General features: G+C 34.2%; 1 protein-coding gene across 4 annotated transcripts in view; it reads left to right on the top strand.

Annotated features, from left to right (window-relative positions):
- Positions 1 to 25748, top strand: part of ATP11B (ATPase phospholipid transporting 11B (putative)) — a 107643-nt gene that overhangs the window by 48730 nt on the left and 33165 nt on the right. For all 4 annotated transcript variants that reach the window (XM_012736972.3, XM_076003618.1, XM_012736971.2 and 1 more), the window contains exons 11-21: positions 938 to 1088; positions 2582 to 2779; positions 7417 to 7656; positions 8202 to 8377; positions 8860 to 8928; positions 10846 to 10919; positions 10994 to 11097; positions 13555 to 13736; positions 15837 to 16040; positions 21647 to 21800; positions 22967 to 23069. In XM_012736972.3, coding sequence (XP_012592426.1) covers positions 938 to 1088; positions 2582 to 2779; positions 7417 to 7656; positions 8202 to 8377; positions 8860 to 8928; positions 10846 to 10919; positions 10994 to 11097; positions 13555 to 13736; positions 15837 to 16040; positions 21647 to 21800; positions 22967 to 23069 — 1655 coding nt within the window. The remainder of the gene's footprint in view (positions 1 to 937; positions 1089 to 2581; positions 2780 to 7416; positions 7657 to 8201; positions 8378 to 8859; positions 8929 to 10845; positions 10920 to 10993; positions 11098 to 13554; positions 13737 to 15836; positions 16041 to 21646; positions 21801 to 22966; positions 23070 to 25748) is intronic.

The raw sequence follows: 25748 nt of genomic DNA, 5'->3' as shown, positions 1-25748 counted from the left end.
TCTGTATATGCTATATGTGAAGTATGTGAAGTGTGCCTAGCACACAGTGACCAAACAAAAACAGTACAGAGTTTTTTATGTTGGAGGATAGAGGAATATCAACTTATTGCATAGTTAAAATAAGGCTAAGGAGAAAAATCAGAATTCAGGCATTTTTCTCTCTTTTATGAGTTTTTACAAAGCCCATGACCTGTATTTTTTTCTTAACACTTGTTGGATGCATGGGGATTCCTTATACCATTCTGTTTCTTTTGTATAGATTTGAATTTCTTAATGATAAAACATTTCTTTAATTCTATTAATAATTTATGTTTTTAAATTTGAAATCAAAGACATGTGTCATTAAGCTTGCCTAGTAAGGGGGCAGGGTGGTAAAAAAAAAAAAACAGCTTGCCTAGTGAAGAGGGAATTCTCAAGATAATTCCTATCATGTGATTTTGGGAAAATTATACAATGAATTTTTTGGCCTTTGGTCTTCATTAGTGAAAAAGATGTAATATCTCTTCTTCACAAGGTATATATAAAGATCAAATAAGATAGTGTGACAAAAGTTTTATAAAATTGTAATGCTGTACAAATGTCAGTTAATATGCTTATAATTAGATGGGTCCTGAAAATGTAAAAAATTGTAGAATAATTACTTAAGGCAAAAATAATGGGTCAAAACTGTCATTTGCTATAAGCATTTTGAACAGTAACATAGCTATAATAAATAGTCTTATAATCTGTATATATGGATATTTTATTGCTAATAAATAAATTTTAATGAATGATAAATTCTTGAAAAACTGTGTCCTACTTTAAAGGACACAGTAATTCTTACAGCAGTAAATCCTTCTATATTCTAACATCTTCTTAATATAAGTATTAATTTCCAAGCAAACAAATATAGTAACACATAATTGATATGTTTTATGTTCTGTTTTTCTTGCTTCAGGTCAATGAATACATTTTTGATAATTTATCTAATAATTCTAGTATCTGAAGCCATCATCAGTACTATCTTGAAATATACATGGCAAGCTGAAGAAAAATGGGATGAACCTTGGTATAACCAAAAAACAGAACATCAAAGAAATAGTAGTAAGGTATTTTATGGTGTTCTTGACTCTGTTGCAAAGGAAACTTTATTCTTCAACATAGTTGATGCTTTGGTAGTGACTTCTGATAGGAGGGACCACCGTGATCTCCTAAAACCATTAGTACTGAATGAGGATAAAATGGTATTGCAAATAAAGAGAAACTCATGTGTTTGTACTGGTATATTTTTTGCAATTTAGGGCGTAGGCAGTTGTAGTCCCTATGGCATGACTTGACTAGTTCCAAGAGGTCACAAAATTTTGAATCTGTCTATAATTGCATTCCAACTCAATACTACAAATTCAGTTTCCTATTCCATTTACTATATCTTATCATAAACAAATTAAAGAGTAAGTTGACTTATTTATAATTTTGTCTGAATATTTCAAGGAGTCTTATTGTCAGTCGTGATGATATTAAATAATACACAAATTATGTCCATATAGGGTTTTAAACTGATTAAACATGGACTACCAAGAGAATTTAACCTACAATTTTGGTAAATAATTGCTCTCCAGATTTCACTTTGAATTAACATATACATAATGGGCCGGGTGCGGTGGCTCACACCTGTAATCCTAGAACTCTGGGAGGCCGAGGCGGGCGGATTGCTCGAGGTCAGGAGTTCGAAACCAGCCTGAGCAAGAGCGAGACCCCGTCTCTACTATAAATAGAAAGAAATTAATTGGCCAATATATATATATAGAAAAAATTAGCCGGGCATGGTGGCGCATGCCTGTAGTCCCAGCTACTTGGGAGGCTGAGGCAGCAGGATTGCTTGAGCCCAGGAGTTTGAGGTTGCTGTGAGCTAGGCTGACGCCATGGCACTCACTCTAGCCTGGGCAACAAAGCGAGACTCTGTCTCAAAAAAAATAAATAAATAAATAAAATAAAATATACATAATGGAAGATAAATTTTGATCTCAAGAAACCACAAAACAGATAATCACAGGGTCATATTTTCAATATTATTCACAATTAAGTACATTGCCTTTCACAGAATGTATGTTGAAATGTGGTGCTGCTAAGCCATTGAAGTAGGCTATTTCTTTATATTCTGTATTTAAAAAGTTTTATTTCTTGCGGTTATAGCCTAGTAATTATTTGATTATTTGTTCTTGCACTCAATTTTTAGTTATTTATGATTGTGAAGGGTAGAAGTAGAATGGATAAATGCGCTCCAAAAATTACAATTTTGCCAAAGGTAGTTTCAGTCTCACCAGGCTTTTTGTTAGCTTCTGAAAAGTAACAATTAACTAATTTGAATTTAACCTTTTTTTCTTTTACTTTGATCAAGATTCTAATGAGCAATAAAATAACCAGACGGAATGTAGTGTTAAATGACAATTCAGTAAATGAATTTTAATTTGTGAAACTGTCCTACCTCAAAATATAGTTGATGGTCTATTTAGGCATGAAACTTTCTGATATTTTTTTTCAGTGATACTGAAGAAATTCTCATGTATTTTCTCTTATCAAACAATTATTTCTTTTTTCCTAGATTCTGAGGTTTATTTCAGACTTCCTTGCTTTTTTAGTACTCTACAATTTCATCATTCCAATTTCATTATACGTGACAGTTGAAATGCAGAAATTTCTTGGATCATTCTTTATTGGCTGGGATCTTGATTTATATCATGAGGAATCAGATCAGAAAGCTCAAGTCAATACTTCCGATCTGAATGAAGAGCTTGGACAGGTGAAAACGATCCTAATATTTTGTTTTTCTAATTTGTTATTTTTATCAAAACAATACAGAACAGAGAATATTATAGAGCTTATACCAAAAAATAACCCTAGTTTCCTTCACTCCTAATCTTGTTTTTGATTCTCAAATCTTGTTTCTTGTGTTATTTACCACTATTTTTATGTATGGTATTCTTTCTTGATTCTTAAATTTAGACATTATCTACTAGAAAATAGAAACATATGACTCTTACACTACTACTCCTACCCACATACCCAGATAACACGTGCCCACTTTTTGCTTCTTCATAGCCCCCTAATATTGTTATGTCACAATTTGAGATTTAATAAATATTTATTTATTGACATTATTATGGCTTTTTAAATATTGTCCACTAATTCCCACTTCTATATATGTGCCCTGTAATGCCATAATTACATTTATTTATATATTTTGTTTTCCCTAGAGTTAATTGCTGTTTTTCATTTGCTTAATTTCCACATACCACAAACAAGTCCCTGACAAATATATGAGACATCTCTCTACATACTCAAACACATCAGGTAATCTAGGATTTCCTTTTTTCTTTCCCTCCTCCCCTCCCCATTTTATTTTTTGGTGCCAGCTTTTTTGGAACCTTTTATCCTTCTGTTCCAATTGGATTTACTCTCTCTGGGCCTTTTCTCAGCTGTCGCTTGGACTTCTGTTTACCATCACTCTGGAAATGTCTTTTCCTCTCCTATTTTAGATCTCATTTCCTGCATCCCAAGTCTTTCTACCTGTGGCTTATTTTCTTATTTTAATGTAGCATATCTTCTAATAACTTTCCCCAAAAAGGTATATGAGAGGAAAGTATTTTGAAATTTCGCATATCCAAAAATACCTTTAGTCTCTGTACCCTTGATAATAATTTTTTCTGGGTATTGCATTCCAGATTGGAAACCATTTTTCTTCAGAATTTTGAAGGCATTTCTTTATTGTTTTTTAGCTTTCAGTATTGTCAAGAAATCCAGTACCAATCTGATTCCCAATTCTTTATGTGTGATCTACTGTTTTTTCTCAGAAGCTTGTAGGAGCTCCTCTTTATGCAATAGTTCTGAAATTTCATGATGATGTACCTTGGTGTGAGTTTTTATTTTTTCATTGGCCAGTTAACTCTGAACTCTTTCAGTATAGAAACACGTGTATTTCAATTCTAGAAAATTTTGGTGTATTATTTCTTGGATAACATGTCTTTCCATTTTTTTTTTAAACTTGCTATGTAGATATCAGACTACTTATATTGATCCTTTAATTCTCTTACTTCAACTTTCAGTTTTTATTTGTTTGCTTTTATATTCTACTTTCTGGGAAAATTTAACAATTTTTAATTTCTTTTATTTCTGCTGTAATATTTTTAATTTCTAGTATTGCAGTACTCTCTGAACAGTCTCTTTTTAATTGCCTCTTATTCCTGTTTCTTCAATGTAATCTATTCTTTTACCTCTCTAATGATATTAATGACAATTTATTTAAAGTCTTTTTCTGTTCTCTGCATTATCTTTGTTTGCTCCTAGTTCTTTTTTCAGAACAGTCAGTTCTGCTATGATATCACATATTCATTCCTAAAAATCACTGTGCTGTGCAAATTGCTTAGTAAAAACCACAGGAATTATGGGAGATGGAATTACAGGTATAACACAAAAACTTCTTCAATAACACATTAAAAAAATATAGGAACATAGGCTGGGCACGGTGGCTCACACCTATAATCCTAGCACTCTGAAAGGCTGAGGTGGGTGGATCACTCAAGGTCAGGAGTTTGAAACCAGCAAGAGTGAGACCCCATCTCTACTATAAATAGAAAGAAATTAATTGGCCAACTAAAAATATATATAGAAAAAAAAATTAACTGAACATGTTGGCGCATGCCTGTCGTCCCAGCTACTTGGGAGGCTGAGGCAGATTGCTTGGTGGATTGCTTGAGCCCAGGAGTTTAAGGTTGCTGTGAGCTAGGCTGATGCCACGGCACTCTAGCTAGGGCAACAGAGTAAGACTCTGTCTCAAAAAAAAAAAAAATATATATATATATATAAATATATATATGAACTTAATAAAAACAGCACTTACTAAATTGTTACAAAATACATAAATACTACAGTAAATATGGCACTTACCTTGAAAAGACCTGAAGTTTGCTTGTGGAAGGTAGGCATCAAAGGGTTTCAGCGTATGTGTTATTGTGAAATGTTGGGAAAGTTATCTGATATCAGAAGGAAAATTATAATACCAGATGTGGATGAGTGTGGCTCACATGAACTGAGAAGTAGCTAGGAGCTGTTTGAGGTTTGTGCATTTTGTGTATTTTTACACAGCTTATGTGCAATTCACTTAGCATTTCTTGCAGACAAAATTATGCATAATGAAATGCAAAGTTTGCATTATGCTAAAATTGTTCCCTTATATATTAATAGCAGTTACATTAGAATAAATTTATGTTTTCAAGACAGTGTTATAGCAGAACTGATTGTAATTGGTTTTAGACTCTATCTTTCATGTAAGGAGTGATTCTTAAATGAATACTAATCTTTGGCTATCCTTTCAAGTTTAAAAGTGAGGTGCTAAAATGCTTATTAGGAGCTGTTGATTCACTGGGCCCCACCTTAAGGTAATGGGCTGTGACAGGCCCAGATGTTTTGGGGGGATATTCCCTAAACATTATCTATTGGTCTTTCCTTGGTTTCCCAAGAGAGAAATACTATAGGTATTATTTCTGCTGCTTTTGATTGCTAGCGTTGGCCAGTGGACATCTCTGTTTTTAGTGTTTGCCCTTACTTCTGTTTTTAGCTATTTGCCCAGTCCGTGTTCTCTCTGGTTCAGCTTCCTCAGGAATAAACCTTCTAGCTGTTACTCCAGTGGCTGAGGGGCATTCTCAACTTTGCGAGTTATTAAGGAATTTCAAGATTTAAACTGCTCCTGATACCTCCTATTTTTAGCCCAATCCTGTACTCCTACATTCAGTAATTGTTGTGTCTACTTCTGAGAGTTTCTGGTAGTGGGCTTCTCCATTGTTATATTTCAGATTCTAAGCTCTGGTGAATCAGTCAGTTACCACTTATTCATCTTTCCATCTTCCAAACTTGTGTCAAATCTCCCTTCTTATGTTGTCTTTTTTACCATTATTTTTGGGTTTTTTTTATTTCTTTGTTCTCATTATGATGAAGTTTTAAGAGGAGCAGAGATAATTGCATGAGCTCAACCTGCCATGTTTAACTAGAAGTTGATCTATGTATTTTTAGTAGCATTTAGGAGGCTTTAAAATTTATGCTAAATATAAATTTATGTCACATTTCTTTAAGCATAGCTCATTTTTACTTCTCTGAACAAATTTTTTTTCCAGTGCGCCTTTGGATTTTGTCAAATGCTTTCTCTGTTTATCAAGATGGTTATTTTATTACTAGAATAAAGGAAAAGTACCATTTTATTAATATGATGGATTGCATTGATTTTTTTTTTTTTTTTTTTTTTTGAGACAGAGTCTCACTTTGTTGCCCAGGCTAGAGTGAGTGCTGTGGCGTCAGCCTAGCTCACAGCAACCTCAAACTCCTGGGCTCAGCAATCCTACTGCCTCAGCCTCCCGAGTAGCTGGGACTACAGGCATGCGCCACCATGCCCGGCTAATTTTTTGTATATATATATTTTTAGTTGGTCAATTAATTTCTTTCTGTTTTTGGTAGAGACAGGGTCTCGCTCAGGCTGGTTTCGAACTCCTGACCTTGAGCAATCCGCCTGCCTCAGCCTCCCAGAGTGCTAGGATTACAGGCGTGAGCCACTGCGCCCGGCTGATTTTTTTTATGTTGAATTAATCTTGCATTCCTGGAATAAGTCCCATATATTCATGGAATATCATCCTTTTTATGTTTTGGGGTTGCATCTATATTTATAAGGGATAGTGGCCTGTAGTTTGTTTCCTTGTGATATCTACCTCCCTTTTTAAAAGACTTCTTTCAAGTCATACTTGCAGTAATCACATCTTCTCTATAATCTTGGTTGGATCAAGACTTGGCTGTTACATCCTTCTCTTCATGGACATATCTTCTTTTAAAGTAAATTTCTGTAATTAGTCTCCAAAAGTAATAAAATAATTTGTCTTATCTACTTTAAAAAATTTTTTTTTATTTATAACATTCATTCTTTCCACCAAATTTGTTTCCCGCCCTCAGTTTCAACTTCCTTTGTCTATTTTAGACAACTTCTTATGTTGCTATCATTTTGTGTTCCTATTCCCAGCTCTGTACCATTTCTCCTGGCCCAGATACCCTTTTGCATTCTAGGTTATTATTAAGCATCCCTTCTTTCATCCCATTGTTTCAAAGATAATCCTTGAGTACTACTACTTAAAAACACCTTAGCCAAGAGATTGAGAAAAAGTACTAATACCACATTCTCAGTTACCTCTACAGATGAACATGTATTACTCATCTTTATTATCTAATTGTGGTTGGAGTGCAAGAATGTCGGCATTGGTATGTCAATGTTAATAGGTAAACTTGGTATTAGGTGACAGAGGGCAAGGAATTTTTTTCTCTCTCTTTTTTTTTGTTTTGGTTAACATAGGACCATGAATAAATACAAACGTTTATTTTCTTTTGTTTTCTCTCTCTGTCTAGGTGGAATATGTGTTTACAGATAAAACTGGAACACTGACAGAAAATGAAATGCAGTTTCGGGAATGCTCAATTAATGGCATGAAATACCAAGAAATCAATGGTAGACTTGTACCCGAAGGACCAACACCAGACTCTTCAGAAGGAGACTTAACTTATCTTAGTAGTTTATCCCATCTTAACAACTTATCCCATCTTACGGGTTCCTCTTTTAGAACTAGCCCTGAAAACGAAACTGAACTAGTAAGCAATTTTTAAATTAATAAATAAGGGCTTCACATGAAATAATTCTCTTCTGTAGTTGATGAGTTGTATGAAAAAAAAAGTTTTAAGTGTCAACAGAGCAAGGAATATATATTTCAAAGTATATCTTTGATTCAAGGCTACAAAATATCCTAAAAATTTATAGTTACAGCTCAATTTAACTTGTTATTTAATGGGTGTCTGCCTTAGCTCTGTGAGCATACAAATGGAACTGAGTTAAGAAAAGCCCTTACTGCCTTGAAGTAAAGAAGACTTTATTGAAAAATAGAGCTTAAATATACTTAATATTTTTTGAGACCTCACTACTATCACAAAAGCATATTCCCCTTTATTTGCAATTTGGTTATGCCTCCTAAAAGATGCTCATATGTTGAGTGGTCCTAAGCAAATGTGATATTTTACTTTTTAAACTCAAAAGCAACCAGCTGTTATTCAGGGAATCAAGATTGTACCACTCTCACTGATTTCCTAAGTGAGATTTCAAAATGGTATTTTTATCATGAATATTAATTGTGTCCCTACAGATTAAAGAACATGATCTCTTCTTTAAAGCAGTCAGTCTCTGTCACACTGTACAGATTAGCAATGTTCAGAGTGAATGCATTGGTGATGGTCCCTGGCAGTCCAACCTGGCACCCTCCCAGTTGGAATACTATGCATCTTCACCAGATGAAAAAGCTCTAGTAGAAGCTGCTGCAAGGTAATTTAGCCTAATTTCCAAATCTTTAGAAAATCTCTTTTAAATAAATGTTAGAATATTAGAGAATCATCATTTAAAGTTTTCAAACGTAAGTTCATCATCTTAAGTTGTCAAAATTCATATAAACACATAAAACAGAAGTGTATTTTAAATTAAATTTTAAATGAAAATTTGAAGTATATCACTAATTTTGTTACCAAACTTGCATTGAGCCATATTTTTTAAGGTCTCTTTACAAATCTGATTACTATGAAATCTGTGTAATATAATTTGTGAGAAATACTTGTGTTTATATTGTACTGAACCTGCTCTGATCTTTCAAATTCTTAAAAGTAATGATGTATTTTTCAAAGGCAATACTTTTGAATACATTTTGAACTTTTATTTTAGAAGTTTTTTTCTCAAGCTAAACTATAATGACATTGTGAAATGTGAAATATCATTTCTTAAGTCTTACCTTTCTTTGTCCTTTTAATCCCTAGGATTGGCATTGTATTTATTGGCAATTCTGAAGAAACTATGGAAATTAAAACACTTGGAAAACTGGAACGGTAATTTTTTTCATATATTCTAAAGTTGTTTATAAGTATATAGTATCAAATAGGGATCAGTAAACTATGGCCCATGAGCCAAGCTCTGTCTCCCAAGCTGAAGTGCAGTGACATTGATTATACCTCACTACAACCTCCAACTCTTGGCTCAAGCGATCCTCTTTCCGTAGCCTCCTGAGTAGCTAGGACTAAAGGTGTGTACCACCACACCTTGCTAATTTTTAAATTTTTTGTAGAGATGGGGTCTCACTATGTTGCCCACGCTGGTCTCAAACTCCTTGGCTCAAGCAGTCATTCTGCCTCTGCCTCCCAACATGCTGGGATTAGAGGTGTGAGTCACCGTGCCTAGCCATATTGTATTTTTAAAGGATTGTTTTTTAAAAAAATTAAAGAATATGCAACAGAGACCATGTATGGCCTGCAAAGCCTGAAATTTTTTTTTTTTTTTTTTTTGAGACAGAGTCTCGCTTTGTTGCCCAGGCTAGAGTGAGTGCCATGGCGTCAGCCTAGCTCACAGCAACCTCAAACTCCTGGGCTCAAGCAATCCTGCTGCCTCAGCCTCCTGAGTAGCTGGGACTACAGGCATGCGCCACCATGCCCGGCTAACTTTTTCTATATATATTAGTTGGCCAATTAATTTCTTTCTATTTATAGTAGAGACAGGGTCTTGCTCTTGCTCAGGCTGGTTTCGAACTCCTGACCTCGAGCAATCTGCCCGCCTTGGCCTCCCAGAGTGCTAGGATTACAGGCATGAGCCACCTCACCCAGCCAAAGCCTGAAATATTAATAGCCAGCCCATCACAGAAAAAAGTTTACTGATTTCTGTTCTAGGATGATCCCAATATTACCTTTTATCTTATCACAGTTATAACAATATTCTACTCTGAATCTTGTATTTGTATGTTAGCTTACTGCTTCTTGAATTTAGTTATATGTTTATTTTTAGACATTCCTAGGGTAATGGGTTTCATAAGTCTCTACTCACTGAATAAAAAAAAAACTTTCCTTGTATTTCCTATGATTTTATTTTCAAACATTAAGGAACAGCTGTTTATTTTCAATATATTTCCACTTTTTGATAAATGAATTAATCTACACTTATGCTTAAACCATTCAGGTATTATCAATTCTGATTATATCTCAATTCAAACTGTGCTTTTCTATACTAAATATGGTCCATTCTTTCACTACTTTTATGTGGGAGCCTGTCTAGCTCATTTTATCAACTTATAAAAGCAGTCATTCAACTCATTATTTTCCTTTCAGATGTGCAAAAGCGTTTCATATGTACATCATTGTGTAAGATTCATCTGGAAGACTTTTTAAGCCACACCTTGCCTGTCCACACAGATTCTTTCACAGCTCCCTGGAAAGGTTTTTGTCACTCCCCTCCCCTACATAGGGGCACACACCCAGGTTCAGAATCACTACTGTAATGACCCTGTGATACTAATGTGAATATGTTGTATTTGTCAGGTTTAATAGGACCTAAAAAAGGGGTTGAAAATCAATCACCCTTTTTAGTCAGAAAACATGAAGCTAGGAAGCAGATCTCGATTCTAGTTCTTGCTCTGCCATTTACAAACTTATTTGACTTTAGCCAAATTACTTAATCTTTCTGAGTTTAATAGTCCCCATCTATAAAAATGAGTTAAGACCTACTTACTTGAATTCTCATGAGTATTAAATGACATAAGGTATGTAAAGCACGTGGCATTTGCTAAGTACTCAATGTCAGTTCTTTCTATTTCTATCCTGTTTTGTTATTAATAATTCACAACCCATCATCATGAAAATGTAGTTGAGATTAATTTTGTGTTATAAGTTAGCTATTTTATCTTTTATAGAGATTCTTTCCATATATTTGCTTAATATTACTCAAAAAAGTAAAGTTTTTATGTCTCTTATTTTTTTTAGATACAAACTACTTCATATTCTGGAATTTGATTCAGATCGTAGGAGAATGAGTGTAATTGTTCAGGCACCTTCAGGTAACCAGTCTAAACTTTCATTAATTTTTATTTACCTAATATTAAGAGCCTAATAACTGACTTTTTCTTTTTAGGTGAGAAGTTTTTATTTGCTAAAGGAGCTGAATCATCAATTCTTCCTAAATGTATAGGTGGAGAAATAGAAAAAACCCGAATTCATGTAGATGAATTTGCTTTGGTGAGTGCAAATTTCTATGATTTAAAAAACTCTAAAAAATATATTTATCAAAGATTTGGCAATTCATTTTTTTAATAATTTACCAAAAATTATGGAAATTCTGCAGTTCTGTTACATTATTTGTTGGCTGCACATTCTTTCTGTAAAAACCGACTTTTAACTTCCTAAAGTGTAAGTCTTCTCTTCAAAACTATTACAGTCATGGCACTTCTAGTTGCAAGCACCACTCAAATTGCACTACTACAAAAGGGTGTTTATAAAAAAAATGTAGGGGAATTCTAATGATATGGAGAAACTAGAACTCTCATTCATACCTTGCTGGTGGGATTATAAATGGCACAACCACTTTGAAAAACTGTTTGACGGTTCCTCAAAAGGTAAACATAGAGTTTACTATATGACCCAGCAAATCTACTCCTAGGTATACATGAAGAGAATTGAAAACATGTGTCCACACAAAAACTTGTACATAATGTTCATAAGCAGCATTATTTCTAATAGCCAGAAAATGGGAAAATCCTAATGGCAACTGATGAATGGATAGACAAACTGTGGTTTATCCATATAATGGGATATTATTTGGCTATTAAAAGTAATGAAGTACTGATAAATCCTACAACATGGATGAATCTTGAAAAGATTATGCTGAGTGAAAGAAGCCAGTCACAAAAGACCACATATTACATTTATATGAAATATCCAGAATAGGCAGATTCATAGAGAAAGCAGATTAGTGGTTGCCAGGGGCTGGAGAAAGCAGGGAAGGGGGATGATTTGTACTCTCTAAAGTACCACTGATTTGTACTCTCTAAAGGGGTGAATGTTAGGATATGTGAATTATATCTCTCTTATTTAGAATATGAAAAAATACAGGAGAATCTTACAAAAATAAAGAACCACAATTCATGTGATAGCAGAATTATTAAGCAGCTCTCTCTCAGTCTTAGAACCTCACGAGCCTCCTTTTTGTATTTCTATAAATTTATGCTCCGTACTCATCTGTGCTCACCTGTCTCCTGTACTAGTTTATGATTTCATTTTTCCCATTATGGGTTTCCTAATTGTTTATGATCTAGTTCCTCTACCACACTGTAACATCCATAAGAACAAAGACATTATTCTACCTTAAAACCATTTTATATCTAGAACAATGCTGGCACATAGCTGGTGCTCAATAATTATTTGTTGTAGGATGAATTCATTCATATATAAATAATTTATCGTCACTTAACTGTTATTTAAGAGAAATATTTATAGATATAAGTCCTTTATAAACCAAGGAATGCCAGTATTTAGAAATATGCCAAGTAGTGTCATATAGTATTTTAAAATCTACTCTTTCCAAGTTCTTTTTTTTTTTTTTTTTTTTTTGAGACAGAGTCTTGCTTTGTTGCCTAGGCTAGAGTGAGTGCCGTGGCGTCAGCCTAGCTCACAGCAACCTCAAACTCCTGGGCTCAAGCGATCCTTCTGTCTCAGCCTCCCAAGTAGCTGGGACTACAGGCATGTGCCACAATGCCCGGCTAATTTTTTTTTTTCTATATATATTAGTTGGCCAATTAGTTTCTTTCTATTTATAGTAGAGACGAGGTCTCGCTGTTGCCCAGGCTGGTTTCGAACTCCCGACCTTGAGCAATCCGCCCGCCTCGGCCTCCCAGAGAGCTAGGATTACAGGCGTGAGCCACCGGGCGCCCAGCCTCCAAGTTCTGTTATTAGAATGTTTATTATGAGTTTTTCTGAGGAAAATGTATAGAAAGAAAAGGAACTTTTGTAAATCTTAGAATTTAGATATAAACTTTCAGAGATTAATGTCATAAGAAAACTTTGAGCCCTATAGAATCTGATGATCAATTCTGATTCCAATTTATTATTGAAGATATAATGATATTTAAAATCATTCGTTTGTTAAATCTAGAAAGTACTGTTTGTTTGATAATATCCATTTTATAGACTTCTTTATTTGAATGGCAGATTTTGTCATACAGTTAGTTCTCAGGAAATTATGTTCTCCTTTGCTTTTTTAAAAGAAAATAAACCTTACAAAATAGGTAAAAGCAGATTTGCAACAGGAAAGTAGAACCTGGGGCTGCCTCTCTCTTAACAATTCTAAAGGTATCCTTATAGGACTTTCTGGCTTTCCATGTAACACAGTTTTAAAACCACAAATAAGATAGTCTTTATAATCCTTTCTAGGCTCTAATATTCTATAATTCAGTGACCTTAATTATTTTTAAGAACTCATCAGAAATTGAAAATGCTATGATAATGTGTCCCATAATTCAGATAACTAGGGCTTTGTGACATTTCATTTATTTCCTATCACTAGATGATAGTACTTTTTAAGTGGTTTGTAATTAATTTTTGGTAATGGGTCCTCAGTTTACTTCAATGAGTTCTTAATTTTCCATTAGTCATTTGTGTTCAATTTTTTCTTTTTTTCTATATATTTTTTTGTCTTAGAAAGGGCTAAGAACTCTATGTATAGCCTATAGACAGTTTACATCTAAAGAGTATGAGGCAATAGATAGACGCCTATTTGAAGCCAGGACTGCCTTGCAGCAACGGGAAGAAAAATTGGCAGACACCTTCCAGTTCATAGAGAAAGACCTGATATTACTTGGAGCTACAGCAGTGGAAGACAGGTAAGCATCAGATAAGTAAGTGGTATCATTTTTCTCTCTTAAGAATTTTTCTAACCAAGTGTTTCTAATATATGACATAAATTCTACTTATTAACATCCTATAACTTAATATAGTTAAAGTCAAAATAGAGAATTAAAACCTTAATTTTTCCCAGTTAACCTATATAAATTTTGGTCTAGCTAGAGATCTGAAATAGATGTTAAGAATCAGCTATCTATAGTTTTCCCCATAAGTTTAGATTTTTAGAATACTCCTCAGTGGTCATGCAAAGACTTTAAAAACCTGCTTAATTCTCCAGCCTCAGCTCCCACCATTGTCCCCTTCTATTTTATGTTTCATTAATACCAAACTGTAGTTTTCTTTTGCACCCTAACCATAGTTAAAACGATTCTATTTTGTGCCTTTGTTCCTTGGGAAGGCTGTGTCTTCTGCCTGGATGATTCTTCCCTTCCCTATCCATCTGTGAATACCTATTCATAAAGTATAGCTCAAATATTAGCCCCACTCCAGTAAGACTTCGTGGCATGTAACAAGATTAAAAATTCTCTTCTTGGCCAGGCACGGTGGCTCACTCCTGTAATCCTAACACTCTGGGAGGCCAAGGCAGGCAGATTGCTCGAGATCAGGAGTTCAAAACCAGCCTGAGCAAGAGCGAGACCCCGTCTCTACTATAAATAGAAAGAAATTAATTGGCCAACATACATATATATATATATATAAAATTAGCCGGGCATGGTGGTGTGCGCCTGTAGTCCCAGCTACTCAGGAGGCTGAGGCAGGAGGATTGCTTGAGCCCAGGAGTTTGAGGTTGCTGTGAGCTTTGCTGACGCCACGGCACTCACTCTAGCCTGGGCAACAAAGCGAGACTGTCTCAAAAAAAAAATTTCTCTTCTTTGTGAAGTCTGATTATAGGTAGTTTTATTGCAGTCCTTGTGGCACTATATTATAATCATGTTTAAAAACTTTCTCCTCTGTTGGCCTATGAATTCCTTGAAGTTCTTTTATGCTGCATGTCTGCTCCCCAGCACCTCTACACCATAGACATAAGATTGTATGCATGTTTGTTTAATTTAGGCTTTCATTTACTTTTCATGACATTACTTGTCCTCATGAAATTTCTGAGGCTTACCTGAAGTTATGTAGTCCATTATTTTCCATGGTCTGATTTTTTAAATTATATGAGTGATTTGAGAGATTTTCTTAATAAAACAAAAAGAGAAAACTCTTCTTTTTCTTCTTCCTTTTTTTTTTTGTTTTTTTGGTTTTCTTTTTGAGTCAAAGTCTTGCTCTGTCACCCGGGTTGGCATACAGTGGCACAGTCATAGCTCACTGCACCCTTGAACCCATGGCCTTAAGCAATCCTCCAGCCTCAGTCTCCTGAGTAGCTAGGACCACAGGCACATACCAATAGGCCCCGCTAATTTTTTTTTATTTTTTGTAGAGACAACGGTCTCACTGTGTTGCCTAGGCTGATCTCGAACTTCTGGCCTCAAGTAGTCCTCCCTCCGTGGCCTCTTAGAGTTCTGGGATTATAGGAGTGAGCCATTGCTTCTAGCTGAAAAATCATCTTCTGATTTGAAATTTAAGACTTCCCAATAAAATAGGAGTTTATGAAGACTACATAGTTTAATCCTATAAAAATCAACTTTGAAGATATACTCTTAAAATAGAAAGTTACAGATTTTAGTTAGTTGATTTTCTGTTAACCAGATGATCACTAATTTGTTTATTTTTATTTATTTCCTAATGGGAAAAAATTTCAGTTATATTTCTATATACACATTCCTAATTCAAGGATTTAAAAATTTACGTTTTATATGCTATGTGGTTTATACTTAATATACAGTCAGAAAAGTATTCTCTTTTTTAAAATTTTATTTATTTATTTATGAATGAATGAATGAATGAGAGAGACAGGGTCTTGCTCTGTCGCCCAGTCTGGAGAACAGTGATATGATCATAGCTCACTATAACATCAAACTGCAGGACTCAAGCAATCCTCCCATCTCACCCCTCCTAGTAGCTGGGACTACAGACACAAACCACCATGCACAGCAGAAAAGTATTCTCTACTTTTAATTTGTTTCTTTTATTTTCAGACTACAAGATAAAGTTCGAGAAACTATTGAAGCTTTGAGAATGGCTGGTATCAAAGTATGGGTACTTACTGGAGATAAACATGAAACAGCTGTTAGTGTGAGTTTATCATGTGGACACTTTCATAGAACCATGAACATCCTTGAACTTACAAACCAGAAATCAGACAACGAATGTGCTGAACAGTTGAGGCAGCTTTCCAGAAGGTAAGAATATAGATATCTGTATCATGTAGTCATGGGATCAACAAACTATGGCCCATGGGCCAGATAGGGCCCACTGCCTGTTTTTTTATAGCCCATAAGCTTAAAGCAGTTTTTATATTTTTTTCATGGTTGAAAAGAAATCTAAAGAATATTTTATGAAGTAAAAATTATGTGATATTAAAATTTCAGTGTCTATAAAGTTTAATTGGAACACAGCCACATTCGTTTTACGTATTGCCAACAACTGCTTTTATATATCAGCACCAGGGCCAGGCATGGTGGTTCATACCTGTAATCCTAGCACTCTGGGAGGCCGAGGCAGGCAGATTGTTTGAGCTCAGGAGTTCGAAACGAGCCTGAGCAAGAGCGAGACCCCGTCTCTAATAAAAAACGAAAAAAAGAAAAATTAGCTGGACAACTAAAAGTGTATATATACACACACACACACAGAAAATTAGCCAAGCATGGTGGTGCATGCCTGTAGTCCCAGCTACTTGGGAGACTGAGGCAGTAGGATTGTTTGAACCCAGGAGTTTGAGGTTTCTGTGAGCTAGGGTGATACCATAGCACTCTAGCCCGGGCAACAGAGTGAGACTCTGTCTCAAAAAAAAAAAATAAAATCCATATGTCAGCACCAGAGTTGAGTAGTTGAGACAGAGACCTTATGATGTACTCTCTCATCAGTTCACACTGCTGCTTGATACACTACAAATCACAGTGACACAGTTATAACTTGACAGTGTTTTAAGTGCCATGCGTATTACCGTATCATATTTTACTATTTTTATTGTCAGTATATAACTATCATGTCAAACAAGAAAAGATAAATTAACTTTTAATATCACAATTTTAAGGTACGATGGAATGGGGATTATTTTATTATTGAATTACATGGCAAAGCATTGTTTATTATGCAGTAATATTTTAGCTGTGCTACCTGTTTGAAAAGATATTTTCAAAGATGAATTATGAATCTCATTACATATAGTTCCATTGTATTGAAATGTAAAATCTCATTACAAATAGGCATTATCAGATGGACATTTATAATTAATTTTGATGGTAGGGAACGTTAACTTTGAACTCCAGTTAAGCAGATTATTGTCTCCCCACCAAGAAAAGATTCTCATTCTTCTCGTTATATATTATTCTCTATTAAAAAAATTCTCTTAACTATATTTTTAACTTAGTCATTAAAAAACTTGCTTAAATTTCTTTTCTCTTTCATTATATAAGCACCTGTATAACATCTTCAGTTTTGTCTCTTGGCCTACGAAGTTTAAAATTGAAATGTTTATGCTGGCCCTTTACAAAAAATATTTGCCAACTTCTGAGCTAGTTTGTATGACCAAACTGTGATATTAAGCTGCATTTTACTGTTTAAAGATTATTTCAGGGCCGGGTGCGTTGGCTCACGCCTGTAATCCTAGTTCTCTGGGAGGCCGAGACGGGCGGCTCCTTTAGGAGTTCGAAACCAACCTGAGCAAGAATGAGACCCTGTCTCTACTATAAATAGAAAGAAATTAATTTGGCCAACTAATATATATAGAAAAAATTAGCCGGGCATGATGGCACATGCCTGTAGTCCCAGCTACTCGGGAGGCTGAGGCAGAAGGATTGTTGAGCATAGGAGTTTGAGGTTGCTGTGAGCTAGGCTGACGCCACGGCACTCACTCTAGTCTGGGCAACAAAGTGAGACTCTGTCTCAAAAAAAAAAAAAAAAATAAGATTATTTCATAATACTCTAAATTCTGTCTTTTTTATAAATCGTTTTTTATAGGCAGATCAAATTTATGCCCCCTATGGAGGTAAATGGTGCCTCCATTTAACACAGTCTAATTTTTCACAATAAATTAAGAAGGGCTTCATTGTGAGAATCAGGGCTGCTTGCATGTAGGAATATTAGGTCTCCTACAGCTTCCTGTCATTTGCTGTCTTGTGATACTAACCCAGAAAAACAAATACAAAAAGATAACATCATGGTTGTTAATATACATTCAATGCTTTATTTATATTTGTTGTGCAGGCATTGATGTGTTACTAACCTCTGGATTTCATCTGAGAAAAGCTTATTTAAGAGATATTTTTAAAAGACAGTACAACTGTCAGAAGGGTGTTTGCTTGAATGCAAAAAAGGTGATCTAGGTATTAATAATTATAGTTTGAGAGCAGAGCCAACACCGTTGTGAATGGTGAAACATTTAAATACCATAATGTCAAGGAGAATTTCCTAAAACATAGAAAGTAACTGCTTAGAGCCATTTACCTCATATATGCCTTTATATATTTTTCTGATTATAAAAGTAATAAATGTCTACTTGAAAAATACTGAAAATTATAAAGATATAGTGGTTAATGCCATAATGCAGTCATCTAAAGATATTTATATTTTAGCATATTTTCTTTAAGTCTTCTATATATATGGTTTTAATGAATGTGTTATGATCATTAGTATTGTTCATCCCTTTTTGTACAAAAGCTGTATTACAAATTGAATGCTATACCCTTAAAGTAAATTTCAGACTTGCTGTCTTAGTTCATTTGTGCTTCTATAACAAGACTGGGTAATTTATAAAGAACAGAAATTTATTTCTCACAGTTCTGGAGGCTGGGAAGGCCAAGATCAAGGTGCCAGAAGATTGTATAGTGGGGGCTGTTCCTTGCTTCTGAGACAGTGCCTTGTTGTTGCATCCTCCTAAGGGAAGAGTTGCTGTGTCCTACCAGAGGGAAGAAACTAAGGTCAAGAGGGGGCAAACTCTCTCTGAAGTCTCTTATATCAGGGTGTTAATCCATTCATGAAGGCAGATCTCATATTATGACTTAATCACTTCCTAAAAGGCCCCCACCTCTTAATACCACCACATTGGAGATTGTTTCAGCATGAATTTTGGAGGGGACAGCACATTCAAACCATAGCACTTGCTATGTAAGATTTATATTATATTGTAGGGATATATCTTTTTGATGGAAAAAATCTGAAATGTGTAAGTCAATAGGATTTTGATTTACAGACTGGCAAGTAGTATCTATTCTAAAAATCTTGATAAAAATATTGTGTAGAACAAAGAATTTCATACCTTTGAAAGCTTTAGTTTATATATCCATTCCTTCACAAACTTATATCATCTCCTATCTAGGCATTTGAAACACAAAGTCATAGGGGTGTTGTTTATGCCCCAAATGCTTACAGTTGTAGGAAAAACAGGGAAGTAAATATTTTGTTATAAACCTGTCACAACTGATTTGTAACTGAGGCAGAAGCTACAGGACAGAAGAGTGAAGCTTAGCCTAGACCAGATGTATTAAGGAGAGCTCTGGAATACAAGTGACTGTGTTGCCTCCTGAGAGATGAAATGTTAACTGGATAGAGAGTGACACCAAGAAGAAAAGGGAACAGTGTGTGCAGATTCCCAGGGCTGGGAAAGAGGCTTAATTGAGGAATTGACAGTAAATTGTGGCCAGAGAATGGGGTAGGTCGGAGAGACTATGGGAAGAGATTATGAGACAGAAGGCTACAGAGTTGAGCAGAGGCTACCCACTGTATGCAAGAAATGTAGGTGCTTTCTCATATTTCTTAAATATTCCACAGACTGGTATAGTGGCTCACACCTATAATCCCTGCACTTGGAGAGGCTAAGGCGGGAGGATCGTTTGAGCCCAGGAATTTGAAAACAGCCCAGGCAATATAGCAAGACCCCATCTCTACAAAAATAAAAAAATTAGCCAGCCATGGTAGCATGTCCCTATAGTCCCAGCTACTCAAGGGCTGAGGCAGGAAGATTGCTTCAGCCCAGGAGTTGGAGGTTGCAGTGAGCTATAATTATACCACTGTCCTTCAGCCCGAGCAACAGAAAAAGATCCTGTCTTTATATTTATATATTTATATATATATATATATATATAATCCCATGGATTGTGAGATCATAATATGATGATTTATGAAACCTATCCAGAGGAAAACCTAATTTAATGTGCCTTAGGAAGATTCCCTAAGAAAACTGATCTGTCTGGCTAGGCATGGTGGCTCACACCTGTAATCCTAGCACTCTGGGAGGCTGAGGTGGGAGGATCACTCAAGGTCAGGAGTTCGAGACCAGCCAGAGCAAGAGCAAGACCCTGTCTCTACTAAAAATAGAAAGAAATTATCTGGATAACTAAAGATACATATATAAAAAAATTAGCGAGGCATAATGGCACATGCCTGTAGTCCCAGCTGCTTGGGAGGCTGAGGCAGGAGGATCACTTGAGCCCAGGAGTTTGAGGTTGGTACGAGCTAGGCTCACACCATAGCACTCTAGCCGGGGCAACAGAGTGAGACTCTGTCTCAAAAAAAAAAGCAAACACTGATCTATCCCGCTCTTGGCTGCTTATCACTTCTGAGGCATGTTGCCCAGGCAATGCTTAGGACAGGCTGAAGACATTGAAGGCACCACAGGTTGCTAAAGTTTGGCCAATGGGGAAGAAAAACAGTAATTGCAGGTATTGGTTTCAGATACTGAAAGTTTAATAAAGTAGAGAAAAATAAATTTTTAAAAATGTTATGATGTATAGTGAATTGCTTGCCACTTATTAGTTAAGTGCAACACAAATAGTGATTAGGCATACTATGAAAGACATCATTTTAACTTATGAAAATTTTTTTCTATTATAAGACTAAAATCTATAATATATGTTTAGCTTTTATAGCTTGTTGCTCATTTAATAGTATTCTCATTTATTTGAAAATGGAGGGATATTTCTTAGTAGCAGTGTGCTACACTGTGAACCTGTAGTACTTTCCTTATGGTGTATATAGCACATTGCTAGCCTGAGTGCTGATTTTCAATAACATAAAGGAGCTTGCCCCCAAATATAAATCTATGTACTACTTTGTTCATCAAGAAAGTCTTATTACCAATGGGAGGTTGAAAGAAAAAACAGTTGAATAAAATAGTGTGTTTGGTGATACAGTTGATTTATATACTAGTGCAAGCTTCTTGTTTCTCCCTGGCAACAAATAGTTTGCCCAGCTGCCAGTAGTCACACTCTACTTTGAGTAGCATTTGTGTAGCATATGCCCACAAGTAAGGTGTTATCCATGTTCCGTAATAGTAATATCTGGTGTTACAATCCATCATAGAGGTTAATATTAAAAGATAGTACTGATTCCTTCATCTTTTTCCTTCCTATTTACAATATATGTGGTGAATCTAGCTCATGGATTTTCCTGAACATTCTTGATTTCATTTAATTTTTTTAAATTAGTAGCATTTGCTAAATGTTTAATAATGTTTCAGTTTTTGTAAGACTTTTCATGCTCACAGTTTGGGAGAATATCCTCAGATTATGTGTTATGATTCACATTAGAAAATATAGTTACTATATTTACCAATCAGTTCATTGTAGTATTGAATGTAATCTGTTCAGTCTGTATCAGTGACTCTCAGTTCTGTTTAATGGTAACCTTCAGGTAATACAATTGAATTTTTTCCTAACTTATCCGTCTTGTAACAGTAAGGTCTATGGGTGAACAATCCATCTTTCAATAAGAATCTTTTGTTCAATATTAATATAAATAATATGGCTTCAAAGTATCTTACAGAACATATAATTATTTTCTCTTTTAGAATTACAGAGGATCATGTGATTCAGCATGGGCTGGTAGTGGATGGGACCAGCCTATCTCTTGCACTCAGAGAACATGAAAAACTATTTATGGAAGTTTGTAAAAATTGTTCAGCTGTATTATGCTGTCGTATGGCACCACTGCAGAAAGCAAAAGTATGTATGTTATAAGAAGCCTGCTATTTTGATCTAAAAAAGTTAATACCTTACATAGTTCCATTTTACTAGGAGTCAGTCACTTATCATTGTGAATTTTAACCAAACATTAGACTTTTGGAATTCTCACAATGAACTTTAAAGATTCAATTATTTATAATGACATAGAAAGTCTGTAATGGGTAGCAGATTTGTGTTCTTGTCGAAATACAAGTAAAAGAGCCTAGAAGACTTCAAATTCATCTGTACTTACAGGTGGTTCTCTTGATCTCTCCTTATTCTTGTATACTGATGATGTAGTAATTCTTTGTTAAAATGGATATAAAGTGATAAATATAAATAGAGCTTTAGTAAAAAGTTGAAAAGCTACTTGTAATGTGAAGCTATTGTATATACAGGAAATATTTAAATTCCAGCTACCTATGATTCAATTGAAAGCCTATACAAACATTTTTATAATTCCAAATTGGGAATTTGAGGTCTTAGATTGTATTTTTCACAAATCTTTTGCAATGCATGTCCATATATTGATTGTTTCATATATAGGCCTAATAAACTTGCAGTTTATTTTGACTACATAGAATTTTGCTACAGTGCCTATATAATAACTAATGTACTCCAGTCTTTGGAGAATAAAACTGCCAAACAGAATTAATTCCTAGGTTCTTTATAAAAAGAACATTCAAGAATTCCAAAGAAACTTTTCTTTTGATTTCACTGAATTTAATCTTGATTGCTTATTTAAAATTTTTTAAATTTTATCAGGAGAAAGCAGTTGTCTTTCCTCTTAATATTAAGTGAAAAAAATAACTTTTTGAGAAAGAAAAATTTTGCCTAACAGTTCAATTAAGTGCAGTTACTTTTTTACATAATTAAGTTATTAAGGTTTTTAAATATTTAAGCTATATATTTAAAAGATTCTTGCTTCTCATCATAAAATCGAAAGATAATTCTCTGTTGTGACATTTCTGAGAGACACTCCTAAAATCTTAATGGAGATATCCCTCAAAAAAATGAACACCAGTGCATATTGTCTAATATAAAATTCAATCTTTTTTTCATTACTCTACTGTTCTTACTACAGTCATTTCAGATAAATTACTTTATGTAAATATAAGAAAGTTAAAATTTTATCACAAAGAACTAATTCATTGTATGTCTTTCAGGTAATAAGACTGATAAAAATCTCACCTGAGAAACCCATAACATTGGCTGTTGGTGATGGTGCTAATGATGTAAGCATGATACAGGAAGCACATGTTGGTATAGGTAATTGATTTTTTTTCCTAAACTTTTTAAGTTGATATAATTATTTGGTGGTTTTGAATTTTCCTTTTGTAGATTAAGTTACATTATCAAATATGTGAATGAAAATTAAATGCAACATGGTTGTGTATCACAGTGTATCCCTATCAGAAACCTATCGTAATTAAGTACACTATATTATATTTTACAGTATATTTTATTTTTTATTTTTATTATATGTTATGGTATGTTAGATAGTATATTTTAGTTCCAAATTTTAAAGGAAATAAATACATTAGTGAATTTTATCTTTGCCTATTCTCCATAATAAAAGTAACTTTATTTTTACATGCCATTTTGTACCTTTTAAAGTATTTTCACACATTTTAAAGATAATTTTAGAGACAAGAAATTGCACCAAACTGTAATAAAATATAAAATTTCAAATAGTTTTCTGATTTTAATAACTTTTATTCTAATTTCTTTTCTTTTTGCCTAAAACTTTTATTGGATTCAGACTACTATTATTATTTAATTATATTTAATTTATTAATCCTTTCCTATTTTAACCATATTCTGACTTGTCTTCCTCTATAATTTTATTTTACAAATACACAGCAAAAGAGAAAAAGTATGGGCATGGGTTTTTTTAATTGAAGAATAAAACTTGAGAGTTAAAAGAGAGGCTAGTCTGTTTTGGAATAGTCTCTACAGTGTTCTGCAATGGGTAGTTATCAGGTCAGTGACTAGAATAGATTCAAGAATCTGGAAGATTTTAGTATATAACAAAGATGTTTCACATAAATACAAACTGTTAAGTAAAAAATACTGATAAAATTGGTTAGTTATTAATATTTAGAAAAAAGAGAAGTTGGATCTTTTTCCATTACTTATAGTAAAACAAATTCCAGATGGATTAGAATGTAAATAATTTTTAAGACCATAGAAAGTATAGAAGAAATTTTAATGAATAATCTTATTTGAGATGTGGAAGGGTCTTTTAAGCATAATACCAAAGCAAGGAACTATAGTTAACTATAGGAAAAAGATCATACAATGGTAAAAACTCTCCCAAAACAAATTTTACAGATAAAAGACAAACTAGTAAAGAATATTTGCAAAATAGATAACAAAGTCTTAATATTCCTAATATATGAAGTCTTAACAAATTAAAAAGAATAAGAAAAACACTAAAGTAGAAATATGCAGAAGTATGTGAGCCATCAGTTGTCATAAAAAGAGAAATTTAAAATGAATACTAAATGTATGAAAAAAATGTTCAGTGTCTAACAATCAATGAAATACTAATTAAAGTTGCTTTTCAGATTGGCAGAAACTACAAAGATTGATAAATCTGAAGTTTGCAAAGATATAGATTAAGAAATCCTCTTATACAATGTTAGTGAGAGAGTAAATTGGTACGCCCTGCATTGTTATACATAACAAAATTTTTAAATATATGCCTATTGACCTTGCAATTATGCATCCAGGAATTTCTTCTAAGAAAATAATTGCACATGTTAATAAATGCTGTATATTAGAAACAATGTCCATAATCTGTTAGGTAACAAAAGCATGTTACCAAATAATCCCATTTTTATACACGTTTTTAAAATATATTAAATATACATAGGAAATAAGCAGAAAGAAAAATTCTGAAAGGACATGGACTAAAAACATGGTTTTCCCTAGGTGTTATGAATATAGATGATTTTCACTGCCTATACATTTTGCAGCATTTTGATACTTTTATGACAAAAATGTTAATTTATTTTATTTTATTTTTTTGAGACAGAGTCTCGCTTTATTGCCCAGGCTAGAGTGAGTGCCATGGCATCAGCCTAGCTCACAGCAACCTCAAACTCCTAGGCTCAAGCCATCCTACTGCTTCAGCCTCCCGAGTAGCTGGGACTACAGGCATGCACCACCATGCCTGGCTGATTTTTTGTGTATATATTAGTTGGCCAATTAACTTCTTTCTATTTATAGTAGAGACGGGGTCTCGTTCTATCCTCAGCTGTTTTCGAACTCCTGACCTCGAGCAATCCTCCCACCTCGGCCTCCCAGAGTGCTAGGATTACAGGCTTGAGCCAACACGCCCAGCCAAAAATTTTAAATTTTAATTTTAAAAGTGGCTTTCAAATTAAAAACTTGGCAATAACTCTTGCTTTTTTGAAACCTAAAGGATCATTGTAACCCCCCCAAAAAGTACTCATATTTGTCAGATAAAACAATGTACCGATTTCAAATGATATTGTACATTTTTCTTTTTTAATTTATTCTAAATTTATATTTTTTTTATTAAAAAGAACAGCTTGTTTGACTTATGCATGAAAGGTTGTTTTTTAGAGACAGAGTCTCACTCTGCTGCCCAGCCTGGGTTGTAGTGGCCCGATTATAGTTCACTGTAACCTGGAATTAGTATTTTTTGTAGAGGTGGGGTCTCACTACATTGCCCAGGCTGGTCTCATATCCTTAGCTTCAAGCAGTCCTCTCGCCTCGACCTCCCAAAGTACTGGGATTACAGGTGTGAACCACTGTGCCCAGCACCATAAAGTTTTAAATCGGTTAAATATGCTCATTATTTTTGCTAGGTTCAAATTATTCAATTTGAATATTTTTATATTCATTGGAAATAGTGAAGTTAAATCTATTTTATAGCATTCTGTCCATGAGAACTCTGTTACTCACCCAGTATTTGTG

Source organism: Microcebus murinus, chromosome 1, assembly GCF_040939455.1.
Source record: "Microcebus murinus isolate Inina chromosome 1, M.murinus_Inina_mat1.0, whole genome shotgun sequence".
Classification (NCBI taxonomy): Eukaryota; Metazoa; Chordata; class Mammalia; order Primates; family Cheirogaleidae; genus Microcebus; species Microcebus murinus.
Note: the sequence above shows the minus strand (reverse complement) of the source record. Positions and strands in the feature narration are given on the sequence as shown.